This window comes from Lactuca serriola, chromosome 6, assembly GCF_051521515.1.
Source record: "Lactuca serriola cultivar US96UC23 chromosome 6, Lser_US96UC23_V15, whole genome shotgun sequence".
Lineage (NCBI taxonomy): Eukaryota > Viridiplantae > Streptophyta > Magnoliopsida > Asterales > Asteraceae > Lactuca > Lactuca serriola.
Genome location: NC_136413.1, coordinates 46,614,446 through 46,630,244, shown reverse-complemented (window position 1 = coordinate 46,630,244; position 15,799 = coordinate 46,614,446). Strand labels below are relative to the sequence as shown.

The following is a 15,799-nucleotide window of genomic DNA, read 5'->3' as shown; positions in this document are numbered from 1 at the left end:
GTATGCTAAGCATACATGAGGGTATGCTGAGTGTACTAGGGCACGCCCTAGTACGCTAGGCGTACACTTATGTACGCGAGACATACTCTTGTCAGGAGAAAACCCTAATTTTTAGGGTTTGGGTGGTATATAAGCATCATTATGGCTCATTTTACCCCCACCTTTCCAGCCTCCAAGCCCTTGAGTCATTTTTGGCAAACCCTAACCCCATAAGATTGTATTTTGAGCTAAAAGATTAAATTTTTCATGAATTTTATGGATGCTACAAACTTAAACGAACGAATATGAACAACTCTCGTTCGGTTCATTTATAGCCCTACATGAGACTAGCACAATACCATCGACAAAGCTAGGAAACAAAAATCAATCCTGTTTTAGAAAGAAAAACAAGAATGAATTTACATCCATAAATTTCTATACCAAAGCATAGCTATATCCATCCACAAATTAATATATTTCTTTATAAATACCAAGAAAAAAATTGTATTATTTGGTGGTCACTAACACCAACATCAACAAGTATGTAGAATGGTGGTCGCGGACTGGAGGATCGTCGGTTATTTGTCACGGTGGAGCTAACTTGACAAAAAAAAATAAAAAATGGAGAAGAAATGGATAGGAGGTTCGAGAAGAAGGGGCTAGTTAGGGCGTTTAATTTCTACATAAAGGCGGTGTTGTGGTGGTGGAACTTTGACAACAGTGGAAAAGGAAGTGCGGCGGTGGTGCCTGAAATGACCAAAGTATGAAAGTTGGTCCTCGGGGAGAAGACAAACAGAAAGAGAAATGAGGGAAGCACGCAAACCATTGCCGAAATTTGATGGCCTTCGTCGCCTGTGACTTTGGTCTCTATTGGAAGGATAAGTTTCGCCGATGAATGAAAAGGGACAGTGCAAAAGGTGTTTTTACTTTAAAACATTAGCAACGACACCACATTTTACTTAAGGCAAAAAATCTCGCCATCCTCTTTTCGACCTTTAGCAGTGACGGTAAATGTCGGTACACCCTAGACTCTGGATCACTATATACTATTAACGGCTTGGATTTATGGGGGACGAAGCAAATGGATCCCTAGTTATAGTTTTAATGATGCTACTGTTAATGGGGACGAGAGTATTAACAGCGGTACTAAGCGTGTTTGCTCAGTGTCACCGCTAAACCCTAATACACTCGTCACCACTATTAATGGTGCCACTAAAGCTTATTATTCTTGTAGTGGAGATATATTTTTATGTGAAAATAAGAAAATATTTAGAAAAAAAAATCTTAAATAGATGGTGACAACTTTTTATGGTTCCTTTTTTATATAACGAGTCTACTACATAATGTTTAAATTTTGAAAAGATAATCATTTTGTTTTATTGTTGTTGTTGTTGTTGTTTTGATATTTTTTTAATTTTACAATATATAAGGTGTCGGTCTATTAATGTATGTTAGAAATTAGAATTAGAGGTGTTCAAAACTGAATTTCCGAAAATTTCGTATGGTGGATATTTGTTCACCTAGTTAACAAATAAAATAAAATGCATTAACATAATGCTTTAAAGTGACCAGAAACCATACTTCTTGAGCTGCCCATCGATTTTTCTGTTTATTGGATTAAATGTCCTTCTAATTATTTTTTTTATTCATTTGAAATGATAACAAGTGTTTTAAAATATAATTAATTTTATCAAATAAAATACTTGTTATAATTTCATGTAGAAAAAATATATGAGGATATTTAATTTCTCTATCTCAATTATTATCCAAAATTAGCCACGTGCCCATGTATGTTTGCAAATTTAGTTGAAGATTAAGGTCATCAGTTAAGATTAAACTACGTAATTACCCAAAGACAGAGCGCATAATGACTTAAAAACTAGAATTTACAACACACTGAATATATAATAGTTAAACAATATCTTTTTAAGTATCATTTAATATTACAATTTAATTTTCATTATGTCTATTAATGTATGTTAGAAATTAGAATTAGAGGTGTTCAAAACTGAATTTCCGAAAATTTCGTATGGTGGATATTTGTTCACCTAGTTAACAAATAAAATAAAATGCATTAACATAATGCTTTAAAGTGACCAGAAACCATACTTCTTGAGCTGCCCATCGATTTTTCTGTTTATTGGATTAAATGTCCTTCTAATTATTTTTTTTATTCATTTGAAATGATAACAAGTGTTTTAAAATATAATTAATTTTATCAAATAAAATACTTGTTATAATTTCATGTAGAAAAAATATATGAGGATATTTAATTTCTCTATCTCAATTATTATCCAAAATTAGCCACGTGCCCATGTATGTTTGCAAATTTAGTTGAAGATTAAGGTCATCAGTTAAGATTAAACTACGTAATTACCCAAAGACAGAGCGCATAATGACTTAAAAACTAGAATTTACAACACACTGAATATATAATAGTTAAACAATATCTTTTTAAGTATCATTTAATATTACAATTTAATTTTCATTATGTCTATTAATGTATGTTAGAAATTAGAATTAGAGGTGTTCAAAACTGAATTTCCGAAAATTTCGTATGGTGGATATTTGTTCACCTAGTTAACAAATAAAATAAAATGCATTAACATAATGCTTTAAAGTGACCAGAAACCATACTTCTTGAGCTGCCCATCGATTTTTCTGTTTATTGGATTAAATGTCCTTCTAATTATTTTTTTTATTCATTTGAAATGATAACAAGTGTTTTAAAATATAATTAATTTTATCAAATAAAATACTTGTTATAATTTCATGTAGAAAAAATATATGAGGATATTTAATTTCTCTATCTCAATTATTATCCAAAATTAGCCACGTGCCCATGTATGTTTGCAAATTTAGTTGAAGATTAAGGTCATCAGTTAAGATTAAACTACGTAATTACCCAAAGACAGAGCGCATAATGACTTAAAAACTAGAATTTACAACACACTGAATATATAATAGTTAAACAATATCTTTTTAAGTATCATTTAATATTACAATTTAATTTTCATTATGTTTAAAACATGGCATGGATAAAAGCTTGGTATGCAAAGACAAACAACACAAAAACTACAAAAAAAAAAAAAAAACATTTGACAGTGAAAGTGAAATGCCTTACGTATAAAGTATAAAGTTAGCGAACTAAGCCCTCCGTCTCAAACTATCGCCATGTATTTCATTTTGAATTAAAAAATATACATTAAAATTATAATATTTTAGATTTTGGATATCCGAAATATCCGAAGTTCTTGAAAATAGCTATCCGAATCTAAATCCAAAAATCACATATCCAAAAGTTCGGATAATTTTGTATTAGATATTTGGATTTTGATCGGATCTTCGAATTAGGATATTTGTTAACACCCCTAATTAGAATCTTCTCTAATAAATGAAGGTTTTTTTTGCCATTTGTCACATTCACATTCATTTTGCCACATGTCATTTTGTGGTTATTTTGAATTAATTTTTATTCCACATCTAATTTTGTGGTTTTCTTATTTTATTAATTTCATATGGTATTTAAATTTAATAATAAATGCATATCAATTCTATTAATAGACTTTCATTATAATTTTATATTTCTTATAAATTTAAAATTTTCAAATGTTTATATATATTTAATTGTTTTAAATACACTCATGTAATACATGGGTCTCTCACCTAGTATGTAAAGAATTATGGAATTATATTCGGTTATCAATAAAAATATAAAACTATTAGCGTACAGTGTACTTATCTTTGTAATCACTAATAGTTATATCTTGTAGTTTCCTTGTGGCTCAAGACTTGCCATATAGATAGGACTCCGTGTGTATATAATGCTATAAGCATCGCATAGGAAAAATAATAAGGCAAGGGATTAACTTCTTTCAAACACAATAATCTGAAACTAGAAAATTGGAGAATATTGTAAGTTATTTGGAAATTGTTGTAAGCTTTCTTGTACGTATTAAAAAAAACAAAATTATCATGTTCATTGTACAATCTTTTACTCACAATCACACACAGTTTCTATGGAAGAACACCAGTAAACGTGAATCTTGCTGGGAAACACACATTCTTCGTTTTTTTTTTTTTTTTAAACTATAAAACCCATAAACCCCAAACGTTTCTTCCACCAAAACCCCTCTTTCTCTTCCAATTTCATACTTAAAATCTCCCAATGGATCCATCATTCACTCAAGAATCCCGAACCCAGAAATCATTGGTTGCTTCTTCTGTAAAGAGCAATTCCTTTTCCTCAATGTCAAAGATTTCCGGGTGTTCAGGAGAAATCTCAAGCAATAAAAATATTAATTTCTATGTCAACTTTGAAGAATTCAAAAACCCAATTCAAGAAACCTCTAAAAAGTCGTCCCAGTTGATTCTTGAATATATTCCTTGTGAGAAACTATGGGGCAAAACTCAGAAGCGTTTTCCTAAAAATGATCTTAAATATGATGAAGTTTATAACTGGTTAATCAACATTAATCATGAGATGTTTGAGAGGTTTGATGTGTCTGTTGATGAGATTAAGAAATCAAGATATAAAGAACAGAAGCTCATAAATCTAACTAACGATACTAAATTTCAATTAGTTAATCTAAAGAAAGAGAAAGTCATTGAGAAAGATTTGTTAGTTAATAGTAATTACCCTAACATGGAAGCTAATCATTCTTCATCTGTGAAGGTAGTTTCTTTGGAAGATATTAATGCAATGGGGACACAAAGGCCAAAAGTGTCTTTTCACATGAATTGGATTCCAAAGCCGCAAGATGTGTATAAGATAGTGGTGAACAATGTAAATCAACCTTTTCAGCATGTTTGGTTGAAGACTAGTGAGGATGGGTCTAGGCTCATACACCCATTGGTTAGTTTCTTTTCTTTCTTTTATATCCAATATGACGATGCTTTTTCTTTGATTTTTCAATTATCAATTCCATGATAGATTCAAAGCAAGACAATATTATATTAGTCGATCTTTAACTTCTTATGGTTTTGTGTTATTTAATAGCAAAATTCTTCATACATGTGGTTTACTTCTCTTCTACACACACAGGAAAAACATTCCGTTTTCGACTTTGTTAATAAAAGTATGACCAATACCGAGCCATTAAAGCCACCTCCGGTTGAAACAACACCATTAAAGTTTGTACAAGATGTCAAAGACTTGAAAGAACTTGTTGCAAAGTTGCATGACACTAATGAATTTGCGGTAATTTGCACTTTCTTCCATTGACCATGTTTTGAGTTTGAGAGTAACAAGCTACTTTTCTTTTGAAATTAGACATTAATTGTATCACTCTATGTTTTTTCTTTAGGTTGATTTGGAACACAACCAATATCGATCTTTCCAAGGTTTAACTTGCTTAATGCAAATATCTACACGAACAGAAGATTTCATTGTTGATACACTCAAACTCCGTGTTCATATTGGTCCGTATTTGCGAGAGATTTTCAAAGATCCAACTAAAAGAAAGGTATATAATCTTATGTATACAATGATTACAATCTGTGACTCATATTATTTATCAAATTCCACCAGTTATAACAATATATATACCTCATCAGGTTATGCATGGAGCAGATAAAGATATTTTGTGGCTGCAACGAGACTTTGGCATATATGTTTGCAATATGTTTGACACCGGACAGGTTATCTTTCTTCATATAACTTTCAAATCCAAATTTATTTTATAAAATTATTTTCATGTTGACTTGATGAATTTTAAATCTTTAAATCTTAGGCTTCAAGGGTGTTGAAAATGGAGAGAAATCGTTTGGACTATTTGTTGATATACTTTTGTGGGGTTGCTGCAAATAAAGAGTGTGTATCTTCCCTCGTTAAAATCCTTTTTTTAATTCAAAGTTCAATCCTTTTTCGCTGGAAAACATAAAAAAGATATAATTAAAATGTGTTACTTATTTTTGCAGATACCAAACTGCAGACTGGCGACTTCGCCCATTGACAGATGAAATGCTGAGGTATATATCATATATGTTAAGTTTGACTCATATTGATCCATTAATTCGTTCTTTTATGTAATGTTTGGTTTTTATTTTGACAGATATGCAAGAGACGACACACATTACCTTTTGTATGTATACGATCTTATGAAAAAAAGGTTGCTTTCATCATCAACAGATCCGAATAATCCTGATGCACTTCTTGTAGAAGTAAGCACCAATATTTTTCGATCTGTTTTTTGTGTATGAGATTTTGTATTTTGTAATATTTTTCTCATTATTTTTTATTTCAGGTGTATCAACGCAGTTACGATGTATGCATGCAGTTATATGAGAAAGACATTCTCACCGAATCTTCATATCTCAACATATACGGGTGGGTTTTAATTATAATACCAAAATTACCAAGAACACCTTTTGTTTTTGTTTTTTTTACATTATTTTATTTAGAAAATCCACTTATATATTCACAACACTCGCTTTTTGTTGATATAGGTTGCATGAAGCTGATCTCAATGGTCAACAACTTTCCATTGTTGCAGTAAGACATCGTATTTCCATTGCATTTTGCAATGAAATTAACTTTCTCTCGTACGTATTTGAATAATTTAAGGTTTTGTTTGTAAATGGCACACAGGCGCTTTGTGAATGGAGAGACATTGTTGCACGTGCAGAAGATGAGAGTACTGGATATGTATTGCCAAACAAAATTCTTATCGAAATTGGTAACTCAAAAACAGATACTTTTAGTTTTTCCCATGTTTTTGATCGAACTCAACTCTTTTCTTTTACCTTTACTATAAAAATCTTATCGAATTTGGTAACTTAATGTGTAGCCAAGAAGATGCCGATAACAAATGAAGATCTACGTGGTTTGTTGACGTCTAATCACCCTCACATCGAGCGTAACCTCACTTCCATTGTTAGCATTATTCAGAATTCTATGTATAACGCAGCTGAGTTTGAAGGTGTTGCTAGGAGACTCAAGGAAGAACACATGGAAATGGTAAGTCATCAGTTTTTGCATTTTTAATACTTCTTATACGTAAATGCATGAAAATTACTTTTTTGAATGTACAGAAATGGTTTGAAGAAGTTTCAGCTTCGAGTGGTGCAATTGGAGCAAATAGTTTCAGCAACATCGCTGGAAATCAATCACGGAAGAAAGCTGGAAGTGTTGTCGCCGGAGTCAACTGGAATATTCCGATGAACGGATCAGGGTTCCCAAACACCAAAGTACCGCTGCAGAACATGGTAGAAAATATTTGCGTTGGAAATGCAGCCGGAAATAGGAAATTGGATCTTGATTCAAAGCTATCATCGAGCTTCCCGAAGTGCTTACAGACCTCTAATGGAAGGATAATGATGAAGCAGAAGGAAGAAGACAAAGATGATGGTAAGAAGGTGATACCGGAAAAGTGGATAGTGAACAAGTCTGCCGGAGGTTGCAAGGATAGTGGCGGAGGAAGGCCAAGGCCTCGATCTGGGCTTGTTACCGACATTGTTAACCGGGTTTAGAGCTTGGCTTTGAAGATCTGGGCATGGCAAAGGCCCAGATCTAGGCCTGTTTAGGAAAGAGAGCATATGGTTTATTTTAAGAAGTGTTGGAATAAAATGTTAGAGAGGACTATTTGGACAGCGGTTTAAAGTTTGCCAAGTTGAGAAGGTTTAGATAGTTTCAGATTTTCTAGTAATTTGTTTTGGATAATTGTTATTTTCCTACTTTATCTTTTTGTTTGATGTACACCTATTTAAAGGCTATTTGATTAATGTATAATGAGGGGATTACCTCTAACTCCTAATATCCTCAATATTTGGTATAATTAAGATAGATAAAGAGAAACAGAGGACTAAACTGAAGCTTTATTCTCCAACTGAAGAAACAACAAACTGCCATGAAAATAAAATAGTCTACACATCCTACTGTAATGGTGGCTTTTGAAAGAGTGAAAGTAACTTTACTCAACCTACTATTCATTCCTTCTATCGACAATATAAACATTGGAGTATGTTGGAGAATTTCATTGAAGTGGAATGAGTAGTGGTTGGTTATTGAATTTTGTGTTGCTAAACCACTTGTAGTCAATCGTATTGAGGCTCAACAAGAGAAATTAGAGTTACAAGGATCTGAAAGCCAAAAATTATCCTTTTCAAGCCATCGATCGATCATTTCTCGAAACAGTTCTCAACAAAGGTACCTCCAAGGATATTTGTATGAGATATATACGTTGTCTCATATTAACTCTTCAAAAGAGCTCTCGTATGAAAAGAGCATAGACTCCAAGATATATAGACACTTATAAGACCGTGCCGCAACGATATAAGATATACTAACACTCATAGAGATGGAGGTTCGATGAGCACATGAGGTAGATGTGGATATTTTAAGCCACAGAAGTGCAGGACATCATCTGATACCATGTAAGATATATATAAATTTTCATATTAACTCTCCAAAAAAAGTCCTTATAAAGAAAAAAAGAGACTTCATTGAAAGCATATGTTTCGAATTATTGTCATTGAGAGATGTTCGTTGTCAACAAAATTCAAATTCATGAAGATAAGAGAAAGATGTTACAGCAATTGAGAAAATTATTTGATCTTTAACATCAAATCTTAGTAATAGAAAGACTATTTTGTTGTTTATGTAATAAAATAATAGAAAGATATCAACAGAGTGTTGTCGATAAGCTGCAAAGCTTGTTAATAGTGTATGAAAAAAATTTTGAATAACCTGATTCAAAGGAACACGAACCAAAGACATCAATTGGAAATCACTAAACAAGATAAGTGGTTGTTGTCGATGTGAACAAATAAATAATCCAAAAATATATAACACATATCGGTGCGATACGGTCATATAAGTGACTATATATGTTGTGTAAGAACCCCATACATTAGAGAGAACTAGCTTTGGGTGAATAAATGACCAAAAGAGTAATTTGGTTATTTAGAGGAATTTCATGAATTGAGAAGATGTAATTTCATGAAACGAGTTGCGATAAGTCTAAGTAACATTTATAAGATGAGATAAGTGAGTTCAAAAGAATAAATGCAAGAGATGGTGCATTTAGGCCATAAAGGGTAAAATATGAATTTTATGCTTTTTAGGTCAATTTTGTGACTTAACAGATTAAGACCTGTAAGTATTTAGTACGAAGTGACTTAATGGAGTTATAAAACTCATACCCGCCTTCGCATAGATATAAGGATCATAGAAACGGGTTTAAAACGAAGAAGTTATGAGCATTTAAAGATTAGAAGAAAATTGTCCTCAAAGCTAGAATGGAATTAGTTAAGGAGATGTTGATGTGCAGCCACAGTGGCGCGGTAAGTGTCTTGATGCGACATGGTTTATAGAACAGTAAAGTGGATGAAAGTTTCATCGTAATTCGAGGTCAATGTACTTTGCACCGCATCATGGTATATTAGTACCGCGACATGGTGGCGAAAGTAAGATGCTACATGAGAAAGACATCTGTGAAGTCCCCAAATTCACAGTCATTTAAAATTTTTTATTTATTCTTATTTAAAAATCAGAGTATTCATTTTAAAGATTAATATTACGGAATTTGTTCATAGAAAACATGATAAATATATTATCAAAACATTTTCAAAGAAATGTATTTTTGTTTATATTAAAACTTTCGGATGTCATCGTCAATATAGAAACATAAGCATAAACAGACCTTTCATTCATTTACACTAGTGATTTACATCTCATTTAATCTCTCAGTGTAATGTAGCTTCGTATCGATACCTGTGATACAAGTAAACTGAGTGGGTTAGGTTGGGAAACCTGGTGAGTATATAAGGTTTTCAACCCACAATAATAAAGTTATTATGTTTCATCATCAAACAATTAGTCCAATTACCCATCCCCATTATCTTCTTTATTCTTAAGGATCTAACCTAAGAATCATCTATTCTTCATTTATTCATTCCTAAGGATTATCCTAAGGAATAGGCACGAAGTCCATCGCTGCCAGGGTTTATCTAACATGCACTAATTCCATAGTTGTTAATGTTATCTATTAGGCACAGCTGCCAACATTATCCTTTAGGTGCAGCAGCCAGGATCTGGTGAACACGTAGTTCAAAAACATCTATAGGTTGTGGCGTAGCTGCCAATGTTCATCTATAGGGCACTAAATCCATAGCTGCTAGGGTTTATTTCTTTTATCGATAGTATTATTTTAGGGAGTCCACCCACAATACATGTCAATGGATTTTTAGAGTACATATGGTGAACACATCGTTCACAACACCTATAGGTTGCGAGCCTGCTAGTGTTCCACTCGACTGTCTAGAATACTCTGTGGTTGTCATCTATAGTCTGCTAGATGACTGGGCCATCGCTTCTCATCATCTTTCAGCTCTCATCATCTATATCATCTTTCATCTTTCATCTTTCATCTCTAATCTACCCATCTTTACCCATCATAATTATAGGTATAAAATACGTATACAGTTTAAATCGAATAAAACATTTTATTTTGTTCATCCAACATAGATATCAAGAACACAGATAATATGCACACATAGCACGTAATTTATATTAAATACTTCATATCTATGTGTAAGATGAAAGTAACTATGCACTCACTTGTTAAAGTGATGATTCCAAACTCGGGCAGGGCTTTGCTTCTAACGATTCTATTTCCTTCGATGAAACCTAGCATTATTATCGATAAGTTTTAGTCTAATCTTTATTGCGACTAATTATTGGTCTAGATTCATCATTAACTCAAAGTCTACTTTCATAATCTATCAAGTAAGGAATAACCAGGTAGGATTATATCGGAGGTAGAGTCTGTTTGGTATACGAAGTATACTGTTTGGAAATCCTACTTTAAACACCTTACTAAATCACTGCCTAGACATCATACCCGTAAGTAGATCAATCAGTATAACGACTCAGAATCACTGATAAATCTTGTTTATAGGTTCATAATAACGATAATGAAGTTAAACATAAGTTATACTTAAAGTACAATAAGTATAACTCAACTTACAGGGGGTTTATCGAGGAACCGGGCTCTGCGAGGGAAGAACTTCTGAGCAAAAATCTCTTCTTCTCGGATCCTTCTAGCGCTCCAGGTATTTCCTCTAGCCCTTTGGAGTTACTATGGCTTTGGGAGAGATTTAGAGAGAAGTTAGAGAGAGAGAGAGAAGGGTTAAGGTGTGAGGAAAATTAGGTGCTATCGCATCCTATTTATAGGCTGGAAAATGGCCAAACTCGTCGATTTTTAGCCTCCAACTCGTCGAGTTGGTGCCACATGTTACCATATCTGGTGGCAAGGCGTGGGGAGAAAGCAATGGTCCATATTGAGTCACGTCACCCCTTTCGCAGCAGCACTCTTCCGCGTTCTAAATTTTGTAACTTTTGCATACGAGCTCCGTTTTTGACGTTCTCTATATCCATGCATAGGTATTGGCATGATCTACAACTCTCATTTTGACTCCATCAGCTAATTCTCTACCGATTTTAAATTTAACAGTATGAGAAGAGTACATTGTTAACGATCGTGTAAAATTCATAACTTCTACATACAGACTCTGTTTTTTACTGTCTTTTTATCGTTGAGCTCCTATTAATGAGATCTTCAATTCTCATTTAGGTTGTGTCGGCTAAAAATCAATCGGTCTAAAGTCCGAATTCCGGGTTGTGCATTGTTATGCTAAATCTTAGAAAAATCATAACTTCCTCATACGAAGTCAGATTTGGACGTTCTTTTTATGCACGTTCCCGGTTTTATGTATACTACGACTTAGTTTATATCGCTAACGATAAAAAGTACTTTATCAAAAAAAATCACTTTGTACTTTACGCGGTGTCGTGCCGGTTTTACCGTAAAACTTCGACGTATCATAACTTCATCATAATAACTCGGATTTCGGCGTTCTTTATATGTACGGAATCCTTGTGAGATATACTATAATTTGGTTAAGATTATTTATTCTAAATTATATTCCATCAAAAAGTCATTTTTGACGTTTATTGTCTCTAAATTGACTAGCTCGAATCTACGGGCGTTACAACATCGATGCTTAGTCAGAGGGGGACTGCAGCCTAATACGCTTACCACGATGCGGTAGCAATATTACCGCGACACGGTTTCATAGTTCATGTATGAGGAAATAGATTTAAATATGTGACGGGCTCATTCTCCATCTATTCCTTCCTAAAATTGATAGAAAGCCGAGGAATGATGATTTTGAAGCTAAGAGGTGCTAAGATGAGCTAGAGATGAAGGATTGCAAGAATTAACATCCTCTTCCCCTTAAGGTAATGATTTTTCCTTTGTATGAAGCTTTAAGCTTTAATGGTGAAAATGTTAGATTAACTAGAATGGTTGAATTAATCAAACTATGTCTTTATTATGATGTTATTAAGAGTGTTTAGAAGCTTTAATCAAGTTTAGAAGTCAATCCTATAGTAAAATCCATCTATAGAGAGTTAGGGTTTCAAACCTTAACTAATGAGAGTGATGAAATGATGTAATGGAGGTTAGATTGTAATGAATTAGGTAGTATGGGATGCTTAATTCATTGGGTAAAATAGATTATAAGTAGACAATTAGATGTGAGAATTATGATCATTTAAGTGATCGTTTTGGTATAGAGAGTGATTAAGTTGTTAATAGGCCAAAAAAAGTTCTAAGGAGCTTGATATTTTGTATGAATGGGCCTTGAGCAAAGAAGATGGATCAAGATGCATCAATTGAAGAATGGAAGCCAATGGTAGTTAGTCTTCACTAACTAACAAGGTGAGTTATAACTCTATCTCATTAGATTATGTATTCATGTTTATATGTGTTTATGTTATTATGTATCCATGTCGAAATGCTAGTGATATTTTGTTAAATACCTATAACTCATTAGATGAAGATAGTGCTTGATTATATGAATTATAACCATGTAGATGATTGTAGATGTTCGTGGTATTTAGTTAAATACATGTAATATATTAGATGACAGATGGAGTATGAAAGTGTGATTAGAGGTAGATGGTATTATGTTTAATACCCACATATATTAAATGAAGATAGATTATGATTATATGCTTATAATCAAGTAAATAAGTATGTATCTATCTTTAGATAATAATGGTATTATGTTAAATACCTACAAGCCAATAGATGAAGATAGAGTATAGATGCACGGCTAGAAGCTAATGGTATTGTGTTAAAGACTTATATATTAGTAGATGAAGATTTAGATTAATTATTTAATAAATTAAGTACTAGATTGGTAGTAGAAGATCTCTTAATGAGATGATGAGATAGAATGCTATGTGACATGTGATATGTAAGATTATATAGAGACCATAACAATAAAATGAAAGATTATGAGAATGTAGAAATATGACTCCTTCGAGAATGACGTTATGATTCCTTCGGGAATGAGGCTATGATTCCTACAGGAATAAGATTGTGTTTTCTTCGGGAATGAGATGATGATTCCTTCGGGAATGGAGATAGATGATTTCTTCAGGAATGTAAATACATGATTTATGCGGGAATAATATTATATGTTGTTAGAAAGAGTGAGAAAGGGTTCCATAAGTGGAACAAGGTAAGAAGTCTCCTTAGAGAAACTTGATAAAAGTGAGGGGACTAAGTATGAATGATTGTACTTTAGTAAGGTATATGTATGTTGTCCGCCTATGTGATAGGTGAAGCTATCATTTGTGACTAGACCATTGGGTCTATATGAGAATAGAATGGAAAAGGGTGAGAATATGAGAATAGAGAGGTAAAGTGTGAGAAAGGTTAAAAATGAGATTGAGCAGAGTATGAGAGGGGTAAAAAGAAAGGTTGAGAAAATAATAAGGTGAGATGAGGTGAAGATAAAGTAATAGAGAGAAGCATGAAATGAGATGAAGATAGAGAGAGAGCATGAGCATGGTAAAGATAGAGGGGGAGAAAGTATTAGTTGAGAAAAGGTGAGAATAAAGTAGAAGAATTTTGAAAAGAATGGTTAGTATGGAAAGAAATAAAGAAGATAAATAGAGTATGATTGCATGAAAACAAAGTATGATATAACTCACTAAACTTGGGGTATGATGTTGTAGATCCTTTCATTTGTTGCGGGTTCAAGTTGTAACGCTTGGGATTGCATACCAAGTACACCTAAATATTTCCTTTCTCATTTAAAAATTTACAAAAATGTTGGTGTACATTATCATTCTGGAATACAAGTAGTTATCACAAGGATCGTACTGGCCTCAAGTATATGATCGAGTCGGACGTCACATGTAACACCCGATTTACAGGTAAATTTCTTAAAATTTTAAATGTTTATTTATTTTTCAATGGTGGCCATTACGTTAGGCGTACCTTGATGAATCTTGGACACGAGATTTTCCCCCTGGTACGCTAGGCGTAATCGAGCCAGGGGTAAACCCTAAAATTTAGGGTTTAGACCCTATTTAAGCACTTTATAACCTCAAGGCATCTTCTATCATCAGCCTCCTTCATCCCAAAGCAGTTCCTACAAAACTTTAATCCCTTTTTAGAGAGCTTTTAGCATTTTCTGTGTTTTGGTGCATCTTAAAGAAAGAAGAACCCTTTAAAGAAACATTTTTTTGACTTGAAGCTTGTGGATACATAATATTTTCACCTTCGTCATTTTCTAGAAGGTATAAAGTCTCAACCAACCTTGGTGATTCCTTGTTTAGATATAGGCTAGTTAGGGTTTTTTTTGCATATTTTGGTACCTCAAGTTGATTCATGTGAGTATAAGTTACTACAGAAGCTTAAAATAGTATATCTTGACGTTTTAAGGTCCTTTGTTCATAAAAATGGCATCTTGATGGATTTAGATCAACCATGCATGAGTTGATGGTCATTATGTGAAGTTAGAGTGTTAGAAATGGGTATTGGGCCTTGTTGCGCCATGCAAAAGCATTAAGTTGATGACTTTATCATTTAAAACATTGCCCTTGAGCAAGATCTATGTTTTGGACATTTGGACTCAAGCTATTAAGTTCTTAACGTGAAATTTTGCCATCAGGGGAGTACGTTGAGCATACGTATGTGTACGCTGAACATAATGCATTTGTCCCTGTTTTTCTCGTTGTTAAGGTTTATACATGGGACGTAATGGTGGTTCGTAGGGCGTACTCACCAAAAGGCCTTTGGGTAAATTTTAGGTCTTAAGTCTTAATGGGTTTAGGCCATTGTTGGGTCCTAGGTCTTCATGATTTTGGGCCATGGTTAGATGGATCAAAAGAGAGAAGGGTAAAATGGTCTTTTACCTTTAGCATGTTAGATAATAATTTGGACCTTTTTATGGGTTTTTACCCTGATTATTAAGGTTAATCACCACGAACTCGTGATGACCATAACGATTTCGAAACACGGTCTTCTCCACGTCCTCCTCTCTGACCCGGGCCTGATGATACCTTGATCTCAAATCAATCTTGGAAAACCAAGATGCTCCCTGCAACTGATCAAAGAGATCGTCTATCCCCGGGAGTGGATAACGGTTCTTCACCATTAACTTGTTCAACTCCCTATAATCAATGCACATACGGTGCGTACCATCCTTCATCTTGACGAAGAGGATCAATGCTCCCCATGGAGAACTGTTTGGACGAATGAACTGCTTGTCTAGCAGTTCTTGCAACTGAGATGACGGCTCCTGCATCTCAGGTGGCACTAAATGATATGGCGCCTTGGCAATAGGAGCCGCAACTGACACCAGTTCGATCCGGAACTTGACCTGCCGCTCCGAAGGTATCCCTGGCAACTCCTCCGGAAACATATCAGCAAACTCTCGAACCACTGGAACCTCTGATATTGAAGTCTGATCCCTGACCCGCGTATCCACCACGTACGCTAGATAACCCGTACACTCGTGC

The 15,799-nt window shown here is 33.7% G+C and overlaps 1 protein-coding gene across 1 annotated transcript; it reads left to right on the top strand.

The window, feature by feature from the left end:
• The first annotated feature begins 4,147 nt into the window (after positions 1-4,147).
• On the top strand, positions 4,148-7,449 carry LOC145059721 (protein RRP6-like 2). The gene is made up of 12 exons (XM_079007522.1): positions 4,148-4,834; positions 5,024-5,179; positions 5,286-5,444; positions 5,536-5,619; positions 5,712-5,791; positions 5,899-5,949; positions 6,033-6,141; positions 6,225-6,307; positions 6,427-6,472; positions 6,569-6,656; positions 6,768-6,941; positions 7,034-7,449. The coding sequence occupies exons 1-12, from the start codon at positions 4,148-4,150 to the stop codon at positions 7,447-7,449; spliced, it is 2,133 nt and encodes a 710-aa protein (XP_078863648.1).
• Positions 7,450-15,799: the final 8,350 nt, after the last annotated feature.